Genomic DNA, 19,340 nt, shown 5'->3' with positions numbered 1-19,340 from the left:
TCCAATGCAAATGTCAACACGGCCTCTGGCCTCTACTGTTTTCAGTATCCTGGCACGCGAAGAAAAACAAGCCGACAAACTAATTTTTACAGATGAACCTTTGTAACTGCAAAAGTTGACAAAACTACCATTTGTGTGTACGCACTATGGAAAAGGATTAAACAAAAAGAAGTTCCACTTATTTATTTCTATTTGAATGAAAGAGGAAACCAAAGTTCGGTAATTCCCTGTGAAAGACTTCGACAAGTTAACCTGTTACATTGTTATTATTCTATAGTATCAAACATGTACAAGTATCCCAGTTATATGACAATGGAGGTTTTAGTTTTGTTTTTTAAATTAAGTATAAAATATTTGAGAATGATTTCAAACTGAGAACAAATGACACCGTTTTGCATTGGTAGTGCAAGGGGGAAACATTTTAATCACTGATTACTATTGAAAATCACATGTCTATGATCTACAGGATATTGTGTTGTAGAAAATGAAAATATGCAGAGACCACCCAGTCACATCCTCGAAACACACTCGTGAGGAAGAAAGGGAGGAGGTAAAACAAACCGAAACCTCTTCGAAGAAGAGCTACAGAGACAATCTGACTACATACATCACCACAGAGCCTACAGCCCCTTTCAGACATGCAATCCCTTTCTTTAATTTTGAGGGCACCTGAATGCGTCACCTGCCCAAGTGCATGTTCACTTATCCTTAAATGGCAATCTTGTTAGGTCGGACCTGGAAACGTTTACTTCTAACTTTTCAAGACAAATCTGAATGCATGCAGTCAAATTAAGAGAGGAGCATCTGAGTGATTTTGACTGTGCATGATTCCATTTAAACTTTTCTTTGAAGCTGAACTCATGAGGGAATGCCCTCAACAGCAATACATACAAATCTCTCCAAAATCAGGTTCTAATTTATGATAAAGACATTCCTCTTTCAATAAACAGAAGAGACATCTCTCTTTCTCTGAGCCTGTGTGCAGCTCTCTGAGCAGCACATATACACACAACCTGCTCTTAGTGACAATGACAGAAGAAACTAAAAACACAGTGAAAAGAGTCGATCCTGAGAAAACCTGCTGTCACAGAGTCAACAAGGCTTTTCCAGGAAGGGCAAGTACTGCATGCGTACTGCGACTCTGCCAATCACTGTCATGTGTGTCTAAATAAAACTTTGAGAAAAACATAAACATAAAAATGACCTACATTTGAAGGACAGAAAACCATTACTTTCACAGATCCCATGTCTGAAAAGGGCTTTGTTCATTAGTGTACAATATGCACACTTGGGGAAAAGTACAAAATTGAAAATATGTCATTGCTAAGGATTGACGCAAATTTGAAGAATATTGCAAAAACATTTTTTTTTTTTAAACTGCTCGTCTTAAGATATAAATAAGTTTCTTGGGTGCAGATCCATGAAATAACATCTCCACAAGAAGAAACTGTTAAGTTGTTCCATCCAGGTAGAGCCAAAGTAGGGTAAGAGGCCTGAGGGGGTTGGGGTTCTCACAAGTTGCTTGTTGAAAACCTCTGTGTATCAAAAAGTTTGTGAAGACGCCTTTTTCCGTTTAAACGTTTTACCCTAGAGGCAACACAAAGGGACTTCTTATGTCACAACAAAGCAGGCCAAGGGATCATTTGGCTGTCGAAGGAGCGGACATACAGGTCAAATCCTCCAGTGTTTCCTTGTGTTGTCGTTCGTCTGAAGCGCGGCTCATTCACTGGTTATTTTTGGCTTTGGCGTGTGTGAGGATGTGAGACTTCAGGTTGGTGGACTGGGCAAATTTTTTGTTGCAGCCATCAAAGGGGCAAACATACGGACGGTCTCCAGTGTGAATACGCACATGTGTGCGCAAGTTAAAGTCCAGGGAGAACCGCTTGCCACAGCCCTCAAATGTGCACTGGGAAAGAGACAGAGAGAGTGTTAATGCTACTTCATGTCTCAACTTAGCTCATGTATAACTTAGCTCAGTAGCCTTATGATGAAATAGCAAAATTTGCATATAACCACTCTTAAAACACACAAACCCAGCCGAGTAAGGTAAACACTTCCATAAGTATTTTTATGTCCTACTATTAAATCAAAGTAAATATTTGCAGGCTGTCTGAGAAAGCCAAATAACTGACAGCCTGCCACGTGTGAGACCTCACCTGGAAAGGTTTCTCTCCCGTGTGTACGAGTTGGTGCCTCTTCAATTTCGAACTCTCGACAAACGCTTTGCCGCACTCTGCGCAGACGTGCACCCGAGGTCCGTGGGTGTGCAAGTGTTTCCTCATTGCAGAGTTGTCCCTGAACATCTTGGTACATCCCTGACAGGGAAGAGGAAACACAGTTAGTTTAACTTGTTTGCACATAATGGCATGCCAATGCATAACACACTTGCATATTCTCAAAAGAGGTGTCATAACAAATACACAGCAATCAGCAAACTTCTGAGCTGCAACATGCAGAGCACACGCACTTTGTGTGGACAGGCTATCGTCCTGGGCGCGTCATCTTCTTTTACTTTTCTCGGCTTCATTCTGCAACAGAAATGGAAGTAGCTGCATGTAAACTAGCTGCATGTAAACTAGCATTAGAAAACCCCCCAGAAAACAGATAAATAGCATTTATTTGCATACAGTGCTATTTTTTTTTTTGCATTTTAACACATGTAAATGCATGCATTTACATGTGTTAAAGTGGAGTTGCATTTATGCTCAATGTTGCACTTCACACAAAACAAAACTAGAGTGTGCAAAACTGCATCTAATCTATCAGGTCTGCAGAGTTTTCAGCAGTGTTGCTTGTCTGTCTTTCATGGAGCCAATACAGTTTTGTTTTGAAAGCTGCAATGTGTTTCAACATTATCACCACTTACCTTGCAAACTCTGCCAGCTGTTTGGGGTCTGACAGGTCAATGCCTGGGATGCCTCCAGGAGGAAGCTTTTTCCCTGTCATGTATTCCGAATAATCTGGAGGAGAGTTTTCTCCTGTGATTTGCTCCTCGTGGTCTATGTCCTTTTTGTCATCTAAAAGATAGAGGAACAGTTTTTAAAAGAAATCCATAACTACAACAGTGCATTTTGAGCTCAATGTGCCCTCACTAATTTCCTACTTAAATATTACGGAAAATCCGGTTGTTGCTAAATAGGTGATTTCTGTTGAGTTGCAAATGGTTTAATCTCAAAAGTACACTATAAACAGTTTTCCAAACAGTATGAATGGTGCATTTGTGTGACAGTCTATTCAACATAAAATGTGAGGAAAAACAGAAAATTTAAAAGATTTTGCGTTAAATACATAACGATTCACTGTAGAAACGCAAGTAAGGTGAGGTTGGCTGCACAAAGTTTACAAAAAATGTTTTCCAAATAAAATTTAAATTAAAACTCGGTGTTTTTTTTTAATCATCTCAATTTTCATTTTCTCCATGTGTTGAATAGCCAGTTCAAAACCAGTTTCTATATCAAGCTGATAAAATCACACTTTTTAGGGTTCACGCAAAGAATTAAAAAACATGATACAGTTTCCGAAACAAAATACATAGTTTATTGTACTTTTAAAATCATGTGACTAAAAACGCGTGACTAAAGACGAAAAACTGTAATGTTTGAGGGGTTCCTGAATGCACCACCTCCACCGACTTCGCTGAGCTGAACTGAACTGCGCCACAGCGGCCTAGCGGAGCTAGCTGCACTCGCTCCCACTCTCGCCGCCATCTTCGTCGGCCAAATAAACGCCATTTTTTCGGGCCGCCATACTTTCTAGACCGGGGAAATATGGCGGCGCCCATCGACACATAAAACATGGCTTCCCATAAAAACAAAAACATTTCAAATGGAGTTTAAGTGGCTCGGAGTTGGGGAATGTTTCCTACTTTGGCGGAGGACAAGGCCCCAGCAGGGCCCAGTCACACGACACACATCCTGAGAACAAAGCGAGGCGCCAGCTTGCAGGAATTCACTTAACTTACCCGATGCCCACATAGTGACTGAAAATTCCCCCTCCAACGTCTTTATCTGGACCTGCTTCTGTTCCCATTTTCTGCCCATTTCTCCCCCACTCAGGTAGCTCTTTTTGCCCGATTTCTTTCCGCTTCCAGCCTTCTTCATCCGGCCTGTTGACGAGCTTTTCCCGGCCACAGTAACCAGAGTCTGTTCGATATAGTCCTCCTCCACGGCGGGCACTGGGATAAGAATTTGGTCCTCGAAACCATCATCTGTGTGCAGTTCGGAGTCATCCTCACCCACCACTTCTTCTCTCGTCTGCACCAAAATCACCTCCTGGTGCGGGTGAATCGAGTTCGGATCATCTGTATCGAGAGGCTGTAAGGCGATCATAGGCTGGTGCTCACCGTCGTCTCCAACAACTGTGGTCTCGATTGTCTCTACTTCAATTTCGTGCAATTCAACTATTTCGGCCGGCATTTCTGAGCCATCCGTTTCTATGTACAGGGTGTCCCCCGATGCCATGATAACTTTCGTGTATTGCTTCTTCCTATTGCTATTTATTTTACACTCTAGCCTTCCCTCCTCTCTACTCTCTATCGGCCCCCCCTCTCGCTCTCTCCGACAACAACTCCACAGTCTCACTAGTGTATTCTCGCCGCCACAACGCTCCAGTTCTGAAATCTCGCGAGATTCAAGGAAAAAGTGCCCTGACAGGTAGATTATGTTTAGTTCACAGATTATTACACACACATTTTTATGAAATAAATATAAATGTGCATAATACACATCTTCTATGAATGTCTTTATTTGTAACATACACATCATTATACATTATGGGTTCACAGTTTGTGGGTTTTTTTATCATATAGTAAAATGCGTTTTTTGATGATCCAGTTTATAAATTAAATAAAGGGGACAAGTTATTGTTTTTGTTTTTCTTATCAAACTTAGAAATATTCAATTTACAAATACATCAAACAAAAAAGCAGCAAATAACTGAAAAGCGGGAAAGCTTGCTATTTTTTCCATGCCAGATAATTTGTGTAGTGGAAACAAATGAGTTGGAAATGTAACAAAAGAAGCACATAAACACTGATATCTAACCTTAAAGCAAAAATTCTGACCTTGACAGTTACAATATGTAACTGTGTGTAAGCTGTGTGTGTTTTCCAGTTAAATTCTTCACTCATTCTTTGAGAGTATATGCCTACTGTAGTACCACTACAGTCCCACCTCCCCTTAATACAACATATTAAAAAAGGTTTCTAGTCTCCACGACAGAAAACACTCGCTGCGGGGTTGCATACATTTCAGCAGGTGCACAAGCAGGCTTGCCCTGCGTCAACTTTCGGAGGAGGGGCGTGAGACCACACCCTAAACCTTCTGTCTGCAACCTGTCAAGGTGGGTGTGTCCCGATACTTCGAAGGTTTGATGACACGGAGCCGGATGCCTCACACGCAGAGTAGATAGCCATGGGGAAGACAGGTGGAAGAGGCGACTTTGAATGGGTCTACACTGACCAGCCGCACACTTCAAGAAGAAAGGAAATTCTGGGTAAGAAATGACAGAAGATTTTTTTTTTTAAAAACAACCCAAAAAAGTCCAGATTGTTTTTTAAAATCCGCCAGAAACTGCGCTTTAGAAGTCAACGTGTTAACAGTTGAGGTCAAAGTTTTTTTTTCCCTGTCTATACTCTACTTATAAAACTGTAGCCGGTTAAACCTGTTTACAAGCAGTTGCTTAACGAGCTATCAGCTCACAGTGGATGCAGTGAAAACGTAGAAACGAACATGCCGCTCATGATAAACACATAGTTTTATTACTTGTACTTGAAGTTACGCATACTTGTACTGTTTTAGGTGCGACGAGATCGATTTACTTATTACTTTAAATCCGTGTATTTATTGGCGAAGGTATAGCGTGTACCTGGAGTGTACTCCAGTTAAAATCAATGCAAACGAACAATTAAATAAATACGAGTACAGCGTGCTGTGAGTGGAATTTCAAATCTGATGTTGCAGTCTTCATGTTTACTTTTGATTGCGGTTTTAAAACTAAAGTCAGTTATTTCTTAAAAGGAAACACGGGTTATGAAAGAGGATTAGCATGTTTCAAGCTCGTGATAGTGACACATTTAATTCACTTCAACATTTCTTTTTTTCGAAACCCCCTAACTTGTGAAATAATAGGAATGTAGTGACAGTTCACTTTTCCAAATCATGACTGTCACACTCTGAATGCTACTCCTTAAATGATAAGAAAGGTTTTACAGGTTCCTGGCAAATCCTTTAATCATGACACGAATGAGCCAACAGAATGTATCCAAACTGTTTGGAGTTTCTTTTTATTTTTCCCTTGCCTATAAAATATGTATCACAAACTAATAGGTTATCTGATCCGTCATTTGATCCATTTTAAAAGCTCTGCTGCTGAAGTGTATTTAATCTTGGCTTTACCCAGTATTTGCATGCTTACTTGGGTGTGAAAGACACACCTAGTAGGTGGTGGGTTTCTTGACACTACAAAATCCTAAATTATTAAACTGTTTATTGTCCTCTGCTCTGAGGGGACAGGGATGTGGTGGAGAAATGTGTTAGAGGTAATTGTGCTTCAGATCCTTTTACTTTACCATTTGATGGAAGGGGCACCTTTTGAACAGTTTAATAAATTAAATGGCTTGTTTTTTCCACGTCTGCAGACTGAAGGTTCAGGCGGGACTCACAGGCCATAAACTTAACATTATACTGCACATTCAAAGGACAGCAGTACCTGCCATTACAGATGCTTATGAGACCACACATGTGATCAACCACCACATGTTGAACAGAATAATGTGTGAATTAATTTTGGCTGATACTCTATGCTGGAAAATGATCTAACAGTAAGGCAAATGAAAGGCCTTTCTTGTTTGACATGATGAAGTCAAAATTCTCTAATGGCTTTACAACATGTGTTCTGCATGGGCACATTAAGAAGTTATTACTGGAGTTTTATGATGCCTGGTCATTGATTTAACTTCATACCCTGGAGGCAGGCTGTGACAGCATCTGAAAGTTTATGGTCCATAAACGGCTTTAATTAGGAAAAAGGGAAGGACGCTCTGGAGGTGAGCTCACATTGAGCCACAGATTTGAAAGCAATACTAATGCTGATGTAATGCTTGTATGTTGATGAATGATTGTTTCACAATGGGAGACTGCAGGGAAGCAACAGGGAATTCTTGTTGGGTAAACATTCATAGAATAAAGGGGATTTGGTCCGTAGAGGAGACTATCAAAATATGAAATGGTCACGGGGACCCAGCCCCAGTATCTTTAATCTATTAGTCACCAAGGTAAGAAAGTTTTGCATAGAGACATTACACAACCTGAAACTAAGGAAGTAGGTCAGATTTGCATGCAACATCCCGCGATGGTGTGTGGCTAACTTTGATGTAATGCATGATAGGATATGCTCTGTATGGTGTGATTGTAAAGTCTTAGTAGCCGAATCACTTGGCACAAAGCTTTTTCACTTACCTGCCCAAATTTCTTTGCTGTTCCCATAAGGTGGGGCCAGTGCAACAAATCAGAACCTGTATGACCTAATTATTTAAATTTTTTTAATTGTAAAAGTCTTTTTTTTAAAAAAAGAAAAAAGAAAAAAAAGAATGATTTTTCAAATGCTCTTTTGTTTCTCCCTGAGTTTCATTTCCTGCAGCAAAACAACACCTCTGCCAATTAAAGCTGACTTTTCTCAGCATGGTTTTCCCAAGAGAAGGGCAGCTACCTCACAGCTTGTTTGCTGAGAGCAACCTTAGGAAAATTACTGTGAAACATATGCTGTGCAAGTCACTGTTTCAGAAAAAATAATTAATTCATTTCTTTTATCCTCATTTTCTTCACTGCTTCCTTTAATCTATTATTCCCTTTCCTCACATGTCCTCTGCCACTCCTGCGATTCTTTCTTTCTTTTTCAACAATCGCATTACTCCTGCCTTTGCTCTTTTCCATCCCTCTTTTTTTCTTGCTTCTCTCCTCAGCCAAATATCCACAGATCAAGTCTCTGATGGGTCCAGACCCCCAGTTGAAGTGGGTGGTATCGGGCATGGTCCTGACCCAATTCCTGGCCTGCTTCCTGGTCCAGGACCTCTCCTGGAAATGGATCTTCTTCTGGGCCTATGCATTTGGAGGCTGTATTAATCACTCCCTGACTCTGGCTATCCACGACATCTCCCACAACGTGGCTTTTGGTAACAAGCTGGCGAAGTGGAACCGCTGGTTCGCCATGTGGGCCAACCTACCCATCGGGCTGCCCTACTCTGCCGCCTTCAAAAAGTACCACATCGACCACCACCGGTATCTTGGAGGGGACCAGCTTGATGTTGACATACCTACAGACTTTGAGGGATGGTTCTTCTGCACCCCAGCCAGGAAGATCCTCTGGCTCTTCCTCCAGCCATTATTCTACGCCCTGCGCCCATTAGTGGTCAACCCAAAGCCAGTCGGTCGGCTTGAGATCCAGAATGCAATGGTTCAGCTTGTAGTAGACCTAATTATCTACTATTTATGGGGGGTGAAGCCCATCGTTTACCTCATTGCGGGATCTATCTTGGGTATGGGACTGCATCCGATCTCTGGACATTTCATAGCTGAGCACTACATGTTCCTTAAAGGACATGAGACATATTCCTACTATGGAGCGTTGAACTTGATTACCTTCAATGTTGGGTATCACATGGAGCACCACGACTTTCCCAGCATACCCGGCAGTAAACTACCTCAGGTGAGAACATATTACTGTTAGAAATAGATTTATAACAGTATAACTTATAACTTTGAACTTGAATGTACTGAGCGTAGAAAAATGAGCACAGTTATATCACTGAATACTGTGGACAGATGATATGGGCCTCTCCTGACTTTTAGAACCTAAATACAACAGACACTGGGAAATGCCAAAAATCTAATTTCTTTTTCCCATTAACTGCAAGTATTTATGAGCTTAATGGGCAGGTTTTTTAAATGATTAACTGCCGCCTCTATCAGGACAGTGTTGGCACTTAATACAAGTTAACTGCCTTTAGGTTTGTTGACCACGAGTTTAAAGAACTCTTTAAAAATCTATTTTGTTTAGTTACATTTTAACCCCCGTTCACGCCCCCCTTTTCATTGTCTAGTAAAACATTTCAGTCAGGATATGTCGAGCTGCATTCACCCCGACGTACTGTTTTGTGTAATATCATACAATATGCTGTTCTGTTTGCACTTGTTCTAGTCAAATACAGTCATGTCGAATTAGGTCGAATAAATAAAAGCCCTCAAATCCTAAACACATTAACTCTGCACTTCAGATGCAGGCTTTACACTCACCATTTGCAATATTTACTCTTTCTACACCACCTTCTTTCTCACTGATATTTCTTCTCTTTCATTTTTAACTTCTGTTTTTTTTTTTTAACTGGCAGGTCAAGGAAATCGCAGCCGAGTATTACGACTCCCTGCCTCAACACACTTCCTGGAGCCGTGTATTGTGGGACTTTGTGTTTGACGACAGCATCGGGCCCTATTCCAGAATCAAACGGGAGTACAAGCTGAGCAAACAGGAATAGATCTCCGATTGATTGATTGATCTGCTAAGCAAGAATGTGAATTGTAGTTGTCAGACGTCGGCTAACCACAACAGAAAGTCTAGTTTTGTTGCATAGTGTGGATGTTACCATACGTAAGCCCAATAACATGTTTGACATTGTTATCTAATCAGTGCTGCACTCGTGTTACTATAAGGCAATGTGCACATTTCAGCTGCATATTTTACACAAATGAGATTTCACCTCATATGACTGGATGTTATTTATTCCTGCTATAAAAAGACAGCCAGTGTCATTGTGCAATGTGGAAATCTACTTGTACCCAGAAAGCACAAAGAAGAATTGCGGAAAAAAAGAAGGTACATTTTTTCTTATCTGTGACTGAAGGCGACATAAAGCCATAACTTCGGGATAAAGGTCACATACATTCTCATGTGGTTTTATGGAGATGTCACTACCCCATGCCGTTTAGTTTTCCTGATTGTAAGCGTTCGTCAAGCCTCGTGAGAGTTTCTGAAGAAGCACAATCGCTTAGATTAGCAGCTGCACATCCGTCATGCAGAACAATGCTGAAGTGGAAAATAAGCATTGAAACTTACCTTCCAGTAAGAGGAGCCTTTTCTTCTGTGATGCCTCGTTCTGCTTGGTTGCAGCTGCATCGCCGTACAAGGATTTTATCTCAGAGTGTTAGGCTTGTTAAATGACCATACTGGTGTTTCTTCAGGTTGAACACATGTTCATGAAGTATTCATTTACATCGGTGTTGCTAAGGAGCCTCTTATGACCACTCTTTGATCATACAGCTTTTCTGTTTTTGGATTTAGTGTTTGCCATTTTAAATTATTTTCTAGTGACACACTAACTGGTATAAAGAATAAAATACCATCCATCCATCCATTCGCGTCCGCTTATCCTTAGAATAAAATACCAGCGTGTGAAATGACAAGAAGCACAGGGGTGAAAAAGAAAGCATCTACAAGAATCACAAGCCACCACAAACGGTAAATTACAAGCATGGCTACTGTTTTTATGCAGGGTTTGTGTTGTTTTGTCCACCCACTGACTGTTCAACCTAATGTATATTCAGTCTTAAGCATTATCTTGTTTATAAAAGTTCTATTTAAAAAAATGCACTACATAAAAAGTCTTTATAAGGAGAAACTCTGCATTCCTGAGTGTGTTAATGCTTTTGTCACTGTGGTATCCGAAGAAAAATATGCCTTCAAGCTTAAGACAAACTCGAAGATAGTGAGACACACACACACACACACACACACACACACACACACACACACACAGTGAGCAGGATACTGTGTAGCTGACAATTTTTTTTTTTTTTTTGAATGAATGAATTTACTTCCAGCTTTTTAAATGAGAACGTAGTTGAGAGCGGACAGAGTGAACAGAATGCAACAACTGATATTCATCCAAAGCCTTCCTGCAAATACACATTTAGCTACCATCACAAAGGCCTACTTTTCATCTCTTGCACTTAGCTAGGTTTGCATATTGCCAGAGCAACCAATCCTCTTCACTTTTTTTTTCTCCCCACATTGCTACCATCATCAAGGTTAACATCTTGTAGAAAGGGAACGTTCATAGAAACAAACCACTATAGTAAATGTACCACCGTTTATATAGATTTTTGCATGTGTGTGTCTTTTTTTTTTTTTTTTTGTCCCCAAACCAAATAAACTTATTCATAGAGATGGGGTATTCATGCATACTTGGTGGGGGGTGGGGTTCACAAAGCATAGGGTGACTAATATATATAATACTACATTTTTTTTTTTTATACCTAGGTAAAACCAGGTGGCACATTTAAAGTTATCGGCCTGTTTTTTGTGAATGATCCCCGAGTTTCAGTGATCTCGCACGTCCGAACAGTTACAGAGAAACCTCGGTCACACTGGAGTTGCAGAGCAGACTTTTTGTGTGTTGTCTGATTCATTGCTAAAAACAAAAAAAATTGTTATGCCTTTAAATATGGTGGAAATTAAGGTAATTCAAGTGGTTTAAGCTATTTTTTTCTTAAAGGTTAGATACACAACGCCAGTATGAGCAAGGTCGTAAAAAGTCTTTTTTTTCTTTCTTTCTTTTTTAAATATGCCAGTTGAGGGCAGGTGGGTATGCGGAGCCACTGTGCCCATATTGTGCTTGTTATCGTCAACGAGTTAGGGATAAACTAAACAAAAACAATAGAAAATATAAAAGGCTGACGTAGGGTGTGCAAGATTCCTTTCTCCCTCTAGAATATCAATAAAATACTCATTGTCATCAACAGCATCATCATCATTATCACCACATTTTTTAAATAATAAAACAGTAAAAACTTAGAAAACAAAAATATTTTCTTCTTAAGACTTGGACTGAACGGCAAACAAAGAGTTGCAACACTGGGCTGACTGAGTCTAGGTGCACAGAGAGGACCACAACACCAAAACTCAGCACGAACGTCCTTCTTTTCCTCACTTCTTCTTTTAGTCCATCTGTCAACCTCTGTTTGAGTTCAACCTGTACGTCAGTCTTCCTTTAATCCATCCCCACATTTCTTCTGCTCGTCCCTCTCGTTAATCCGCGCTCTCTTGTCTCTGTTTCTTCTTTTTATTGTTGCTGTCCAGCAGACTTAAATGTTGCCACAACGTCTCTGCAACTCGAACGATGGCGTCTATGAGGTCACAGAAACATTGAGAGAACATTCCCTGGTCCTCGCGTCTGTGCATCTGCGTGTCCGTCCTCCTCCAGCTCCTCCGTCGCTCTCCTCCTCCTGCTCCTCTTCCATCTGTACGCTCGGATGAGATTAGGATGTACTGATTCTGCCAATTTCTTGTCTGATGGCTGAGAGAAAATAAAAAAAACAATTTAAGAAAAAAAAAGGCTACACTGCTGTTTAACTTCACAAGGACGGCTGCTGCTTACCGTTAATGATCTCGTCTTTCACTTTATGCAACTCGCGCACGACTTCGTCCAAAATCTCCTGCGGGGCAGTAAACAAGCTCGTGAGTCTCATTTCAGTTTCGCAGGGTGAACCCATAATGCGCTTTATGCTACATGGGAAGTTAAACCAACCTGTTTCATCCTGTCAAACTCTGTGTCTGCTTCACTAGTGCTGCCGATGGGCCTTACTCTGAAAGGCAAATGGGTGAAGTGACTAAAAACACAGTGGACAGTGAAGTAGAACAGGCTACATATTTTTATCATTTGCATTGATAAAAGTGAATTTTCAACACTTCACTGTTGCTCCAGTGAAACAAATTTATGCCTAAATCCCTGTGGGTAATGCTAGAGGTTTGATATCCATTTCATATTCAGAACATTGCTCCTCCTGCTCCTCCTCTTATCTACAGACCTGGACACCAGTGAGGACTTTTCTGCAGAGTTGGATCGCTCCCATGGCCTCTTCACAGCATCTTGCAGAGTAAAATACTTACAATCAGATAACGGGGCTACGCCACGGACTAAAATATACTGAAATATGTGCAGATAAAGCCGATAAAGCATCAGTGTTAATACCTGTTGAGTTCTGCTGACCTGATCCCCGACCACCTGAGTCATCCTTCAAGGAGAGACAGATATTGATTATCAGACATTGAGTATTGTTAATAACCGTAAGTAATTTCATACATCTCTGAAATATTTAAAAAACATCCTTAAAACAATGCACATTTTGGAAAATATCCTAGTCACGCTTCTAGAGCTTTATTTAAACACTGATACCAATCATGCCAGCAACAAATGGCAAAATAGCAAAATGCCAAAATGTCATGGTCCTGGGCCACGTTGGCCTGTCTACTTGGCCTGTCTCGTTCCGATTATCTGTGTCAGCGGTGTTCCCCGTGTGCTCCCACTTCCCTCGTTAACCCTCTGTGTGTTTATGTGCATGTCTCCCTCAGTTCAGGGTCGCGTTGTCAATGTCTCCTCCCTGAACCTGTGTGTCTTTCTGTGTTCCCTCGGTCTTCTGTTAGTATTCCCAGTTTAGTTCTGTTTCGTTGTAAGGCCTGCAATAAAGCAGTGATTTTGAGTTCAGTTCCTGTCTCTGTGAGTTTTACATTTGGGTCCTCATCTGCCTCCACACAGCTAGTTCATGACACAAAAACTACAATTCCTGGACTGGTCGCTTGAGACCAGTGCTAACACTGAGTCAGTCCCATGTTAAAATGCTCAGATTTAGACCTTTAGAAGTCGTGTTTACACCCTGTTCTCCACAGCTTATTTATCCCTTTAGTGTGTGGGGGATGAGTTTCTTTCATAACTCATCAGCTGAACTGGATTGCGCCTTTAAGTCATGCGTTACTAAGGGCATGAATGTGCTGACTGACAAGTGACAAGTGTTGGGGCTTTTTAGTGTAAATGATCTAATCATCAGATAAGACAGTGTTGAAGTTTTGGTGAGTGAATCTTTGCTATTCTATTTATATGCTACTTAGCTCCAAGCACTGAGAAGCCATCCATGGCCATGTGATGCACAGATAAACTTTATGCATGGAATTTCCCAGTTTGACTCCAATCGTTGATCCAAAAATGATAACTTCTGGCTCCAAAAAAAATAAGCAACAACAATTACAGTGCTAAAAATACAAGTCCAGGTAACTGTGGCGAGGTCCATGTTTTATATCAGGTCTGTAATCTCTATGCTAAACATAAGATCTGTCAATAACTTGTTAGTTTAGCTGTTATCATCTGTTTTTCAAAGGTTGGATATCTCTCTAGGCTTGAGTCTCACATTTAAAAGAATGAATTGAAACTGGTATCTTTTCTACCAGCTCTCGATGATAAAGAAAATAAGGGAAATTCCCAAAAATGTTGAGCTATATCTTTAAGCACAAAACTTACTTCATCAGGTTTCTCAGAAGCTTTTCGTCTAAAAGAGAAAAGGGAATGAGGAAACTGTGTAAAAAGAGTGAGCTTTCAGTGAGAATTCAGAAACTAGTATGAATAGATTGTGACATGGATATGATACGAACCCAGAAACATTTTTTTCAATAGATATTTACTGTAAGGAAAACAAAAAGGCTAACGGAACAGGTTTCTGTGTCACTGCATGATCTGACAGGTGAAGGGGTAAAAAGTTTGTGTGTGTTTAGAAAGTTGTTTGACCTGCGTGCTAGTAAGGCATTCATCTCCTGCATCAGTCCCTCCCCTCCGCCGCCACTGCCACCGCTAGACCGGTTGGAGTCACTTTTGCCACTAGAACCAGGAGGGCTGCTCTCATCCTAAACACAGACACATTACAAAAAGGTTTCCTTTTTTTCTCCCGTGGGGGTAGGTGGAACCTTTCTGCCTAAAATATGCTAATAACATTCCCTTGCTTTAGTCTGAACCTCCTCAGACTAAAGCAGGGAGGCTCACCCTATTCACTTTACGTAGCTTGGCTCCAGCCAGTGCCGCAGCCAGTCCTGAGGGTTGGTGTTGGACCCCAGGTGGGCCACCAGGAGGCCCTCCACCAGCGGGTAATGGAGGGGGCATGGGTGGCGGCACGGCCATTGGGGGTGGTGGACCAGGTGGTGGTGGTGGGGCTGGAGGACCAGCCATAGGTGCTGGAGCTGCGGCTGAAGGAGGTGCAATAGAAAGCAGAGATGGGTTACGTGCAGAGATGAGAACACTTGGGAGGAGTAAGATTAAATCCTGATTAAAGGTTGGGGGCCTGACATATATATATATATATATATATATATATATATATATATATATATATATATATTTTGTGGGAAGGTTATGTGAAAGCCAGCTGATGATAGAGGTATGCTTTAAATTTTCCTACAGGCTTTGAATAATTCCAGGACCAGGAATAAAACCAAAGATCTGACAGTAGCTTCAAATGTATTTTGTTTGATAACGGCAGATAGTCAAGTCAGGCAAAGTGAAAAACCTGCACAGCAGGAACGACTTCAGGTCCACTGACTTGTCAATACAATCCTGAATTCCTGTGTTTCTTCAATTTTAGGGTTGTGCGCTGTAACTGTGTGAAGCATGATTTGCTGGGAATCTTGAAGAAATTGTCAGCAGCAAAGGCCTATTGTTCTGCTGCATTGAGCTACATTGACGGAAATATGTATATTTATAAAAAGAGGCGCGTAAATGTTTGTCTTAAAGGCTCTGCACACCTACACAAGTATATTACATTTCTGCTTGATTATATACCTGGTGAGACGGAAGTTGGTTGAAGTTCTCCTGGGAATTACACTGTCATAAAACCAATAGCACTAATAACACATGACTCATTGTCATGTGTTATTAGATACCAACAGGGAATTTGTTCGGTTAGAATGACATCAATCCTAAACATACTGTGGAGCGGATCGCTGTGAGTCGGGAATAAAGAGGCTGAAGCAACCGAGAGAGCTTATAATGGCAGAAGGAGTGCGGAGAGTTATGCAAGATTTGAAAACATTCCTGCCAAGCACAGTGAAAATGTGTGAGAGTGCGAAAGGAGAACTTGGTTGTTTTAAAGGCAGAAGGTGACGTTTTGTTTTGTTTTCTAAATGGATGAATCCGTGTCATATTAAAATATCTTCTCTTTACTTTTAGTGCCTAAAACGACTGGACAGCACTGCACGTCTCGCCCTGTAAGTGGGACAGCTTTACACAGATTAAGCAGACTACGTTCACACCCTAGCAATCCTGAGAAGTAGTCTGATGACACCCTGTGAGAAAACTGTGGGTGGACCTCTGGGTGTGTTTGGGCTTTAACTGCTGATACCACACATATATTTTTCATGTTCTTGTCTAACAGTGCAGGTGTGGTGCATTTAACAACCTATTCTACACACACACATACACATACACTATTTACACACACTATGTAAACATGTCCCTCTGCTGAGGGACTACCTCCTCCGCTCTCCTCCTCATACTTACTGCTGCTGGTCATGGGGGTTGGCTGGGGGACAGGGGAGGGGGTCTTCTTGGGCGAGCCCCCGTCAGACATGGCAGTGTAAGAGGGGGGCGAGGAGGAGGAGGAAGAGGTGGTGGTGGTGGTAGGGGGCTGGGCCTGCTGGTGGTACACCTGCTGCTGCTGATGCTGTTGTTGTTGCTGCTGCTGTGGGTGGAAAGTGGATGGGTACTGGGGCTGGTGGCTGGGGGGAGGGCCTGGGGGTGTCTGACTTGTGAGAGGGGGCAGTGGGATGGCCTCGCAGTACTGTGGTGTGAGTGGCAGGTGCTGAGAATGAGGGGAGTAGGAATCGTCTGGCTGGCCGTTGGAGTGAGGGTGTGGGTGGTGCTGAGGGTATTGGTGAGGGGTTGTAACGGTATTGGGATCGAAAGGTGGGGGCTTCATCCTAGTGCTTACAGGTGGGAGGGGGTGAGCCACCGGGAGGACCGGCTGCGGGGGCAAACCCTGCTTCACCGGCATGGCCATCATTACTGGGGGGGACGAGGACTGGGGAAACTGGGCGTACATTTGCTGCAAGTGTGAAGCAGACCAGGTGCCGTGTTTAGGGGGCAGCATGGTGTCTTGTTGCTGTTGAAGGTGAAGGTGGCGGGCTGCGGTGGGTGGAGATAGGGGGATCTGACGGACCTGTCGGCCCTGGGTGGTCACTCCTGCCTGGACTGGGGAAAAGGCTGATGCGAGCGAGGTGGAGAGCTGGGAGGAGAGCTGGGCCTTGTCCCTAGCGGCTCCCGCCTCCTTCTCCTGAGAGGGAGACATGGAGGCGGAGGTGGGAGGAGAGGAGGATGCCACGCGGACGTAGGAGGGTGGCAGTGTGCTAGCTCTGTAATGTCTGTACTCGGGAGGAGTGTCTGGGTGGATGGGAGGGGTGGACACTTTATATTGGAGAGTGGAAACGACTGTGACGGGCAGAGAGAGAAAGACAGAGAGAGGAGAGAGAGAGAGGAGGAGGAAGAGGAGGAGATGCAGACGAAGGAGGGCAACAAACAAAGGAAAACAGAAAAGAGATAAACGTGAGAAGAATGAAAAGCAACCAACTGAGCAACCAAGCAAGTAATGATGAGAAAATCAGGAGCAGTCCAAAAAACAGAAGCCAATAGCAAATAAGAAAGAATCAAAATATTGTAAAAAGAACAAGCAGCAGAATGCAACATGACTGAGCCATGATCGGAAAGCATATGGCATTTCCCCCCCCCAACAGTAGCTGGAAGAAAGAGATGGCAGTAGAGCATGTTGCAGGGGCAGGGGAGCACTGATATTGCCGGTGGCGGCAGGGACAAAAGGAGGATGTTTAAGTCTGTATGGATATTTAACAGGCAGACTTGAACATTTATATGTGTGCATGGGTTCAAAAAAGCATAAGGGCATACAGACTGGGGAGTCGTGGTTGAAACTAAGGGGGGAAACACTAACACAAACCACACTGGGGAAGCCTATTTACCTCTAGGACCTGCTAGCATGGAATCTCTGCTATGTATTAATGATGAAATCACTTGTTTGCTCTGGGAAAGTAAAGTGTGCTTTGCCTGACTAAATGGCGATAACGTCCATCATGTAATGGAAAAAAACAAAAAAACAAAAACGCAAAAAGCGGGGCAGACAGTTTGTTTACTGACAGCCAGAGTCAGTAAAATGTTTGTGTAGCTAGGTGAATACAAACCCTTCCATTCATTTTGGTCTCTAGAGCTTCCTGTTAGTGTGTGAGTGTGAGCGCGAGTGTCAAAAAGAGTGCATGTTTATATATGAGGGTGTGGGTGTGTTTGTCTAAACCTCACCTGATCCTGACGTCCGTCGCTCCCTCTCCTTGTGCATCTGATGTTGCTCCATCATCCTATCAAGTGCAAGGTTTTCACGACTCTTTAAAGCTGCAGTTTGTGGCGATAAATCAGCCTAATGTGTAGCTTTGACTGTGTCTCTGTTAAAAACACTACTAATCGTTTTAAAGGGGACCTGTTATGCTAATTTTAAATCACAGATGGTATAACAAGCAGACGCATCTACCGTGACATCATCCAATCATTTCTAAAGGTCTCATTGTAAACAGTTGGCTCATTAGCTAACCAGTTGTTAATAAGATAATCCTCCGTTTTGAAACCTATCATGACAAAGATTTAGAAAACAAATTTCAGTTTTTATTCAATATGACCCACAATGACTGACTAAGCCCATAAACTCAACAGGAAAGTGTTTACTGAGGTCAAGTCAGAAAACTATTCTCCCATAGACTTATAGTGGAGCGCAAATCTTCTTGCAACCACAGCTATCGCCATCTGGTGGCCTTCAGTTAGAATGCAGGTTTAAGACACTTCCACATTTATTTTATTTTCTTGAACTGGAAGCTACCTCCATTTATATCCTTACACTCTGCTATAGAAACTCGTCATGATTCAAAATGTTCCATTGTTCGTCCTAGACTAGGCGTTTGTCAACCCCTATCCATTTTCTACATCTTATCTGTGGCCAGGATGCGGGGCAGCAGCCTAAATAGAAGAGCCCAGACCTCCGTCTAGCCCAGCCAGTGCTACCAGCGTATCCGTGGCAACACAGAGGGGTTCCCAGGCCAGCCAAGAAACATAATCACCTGAGTCCTGAGTCTACCCCGGGTCCTTCTTCTTGTTAGGACATGGCCAGAACACCTCGCCCAGCAGGTGCCCAGAAGGCACCCTAACCTTGCTTTAGCTCCTGCACGGACCAACTGTGTGGGGTGATGGAGCACCTCTTCAACCTGAGCCTGAGGTTGGGAAGAGTCCCACAGCTCTGGAAAACCTCCTGTGTTGTACCAGTGCCAAAGACTTCACGCCCCAAGGACCTCAACAGCTACAGGCCGGTGGCTCTGACATCCCACCTGATGAAGACCCTGGAGCGGTTGGTCCTGGCTCAGCTTCGGCGCCTAACAAGCTCATCACTGGACCCACTTCAGTTTGCCTACCAGCCTGGCATTGGCGC

General features: G+C 42.5%; 3 protein-coding genes across 7 annotated transcripts in view; 1 reads left to right on the top strand and 2 right to left on the bottom strand.

Moving 5' to 3' along the window:
* Positions 1 to 390: 390 nt before the first annotated feature.
* yy1a (YY1 transcription factor a) lies at positions 391 to 4,763 on the bottom strand. Its single transcript, XM_086275493.1, has 5 exons — positions 3,962 to 4,763; positions 2,867 to 3,017; positions 2,468 to 2,528; positions 2,157 to 2,315; positions 391 to 1,906 (listed from the first exon to the last, which is right to left on the bottom strand). Exons 1-5 carry the CDS (start codon positions 4,761 to 4,763, stop codon positions 1,724 to 1,726), a joined length of 1,356 nt encoding a protein of 451 aa, XP_086131619.1. The 3' UTR covers positions 391 to 1,723.
* Positions 3,736 to 11,259, top strand: degs2 (delta(4)-desaturase, sphingolipid 2). The gene is made up of 4 exons (XM_086275494.1): positions 3,736 to 4,652; positions 5,341 to 5,493; positions 7,961 to 8,703; positions 9,386 to 11,259. Exons 2-4 carry the CDS (start codon positions 5,412 to 5,414, stop codon positions 9,527 to 9,529), a joined length of 969 nt encoding a protein of 322 aa, XP_086131620.1. The 5' UTR covers positions 3,736 to 4,652; positions 5,341 to 5,411; the 3' UTR covers positions 9,530 to 11,259.
* The window catches only part of evla (Enah/Vasp-like a), a 40,683-nt gene continuing 32,176 nt past the window's right edge, over positions 10,834 to 19,340 (bottom strand). For 4 of the 5 annotated variants that reach the window (XM_086275490.1, XM_086275489.1, XM_086275487.1 and 1 more), the window contains 10 exons: positions 18,170 to 18,225; positions 16,367 to 17,293; positions 14,858 to 15,057; positions 14,606 to 14,721; positions 14,342 to 14,369; positions 13,022 to 13,064; positions 12,858 to 12,918; positions 12,578 to 12,635; positions 12,428 to 12,485; positions 10,834 to 12,346 (listed from right to left, as the gene is read on the bottom strand). In XM_086275490.1, coding sequence (XP_086131616.1) covers positions 12,309 to 12,346; positions 12,428 to 12,485; positions 12,578 to 12,635; positions 12,858 to 12,918; positions 13,022 to 13,064; positions 14,342 to 14,369; positions 14,606 to 14,721; positions 14,858 to 15,057; positions 16,367 to 17,293; positions 18,170 to 18,225 — 1,585 coding nt within the window. In that variant the 3' untranslated portion in view covers positions 10,834 to 12,308. The remainder of the gene's footprint in view (positions 12,347 to 12,427; positions 12,486 to 12,577; positions 12,636 to 12,857; positions 12,919 to 13,021; positions 13,065 to 14,341; positions 14,370 to 14,605; positions 14,722 to 14,857; positions 15,058 to 16,366; positions 17,294 to 18,169; positions 18,226 to 19,340) is intronic. The other variant, XM_086275492.1, reaches the window with a different exon arrangement.

The sequence above is a fragment of the Aulonocara sp. 'chitande type north' Nkhata Bay genome, linkage group LG19 (genome assembly GCF_057382095.1).
Source record: "Aulonocara sp. 'chitande type north' Nkhata Bay isolate Kocher_YH1m ecotype deep benthic linkage group LG19, A_spYH_male_GT1.1, whole genome shotgun sequence".
Lineage (NCBI taxonomy): Eukaryota > Metazoa > Chordata > Actinopteri > Cichliformes > Cichlidae > Aulonocara > Aulonocara sp. 'chitande type north' Nkhata Bay.
This window is presented reverse-complemented; position numbering and strand designations above follow the sequence as displayed.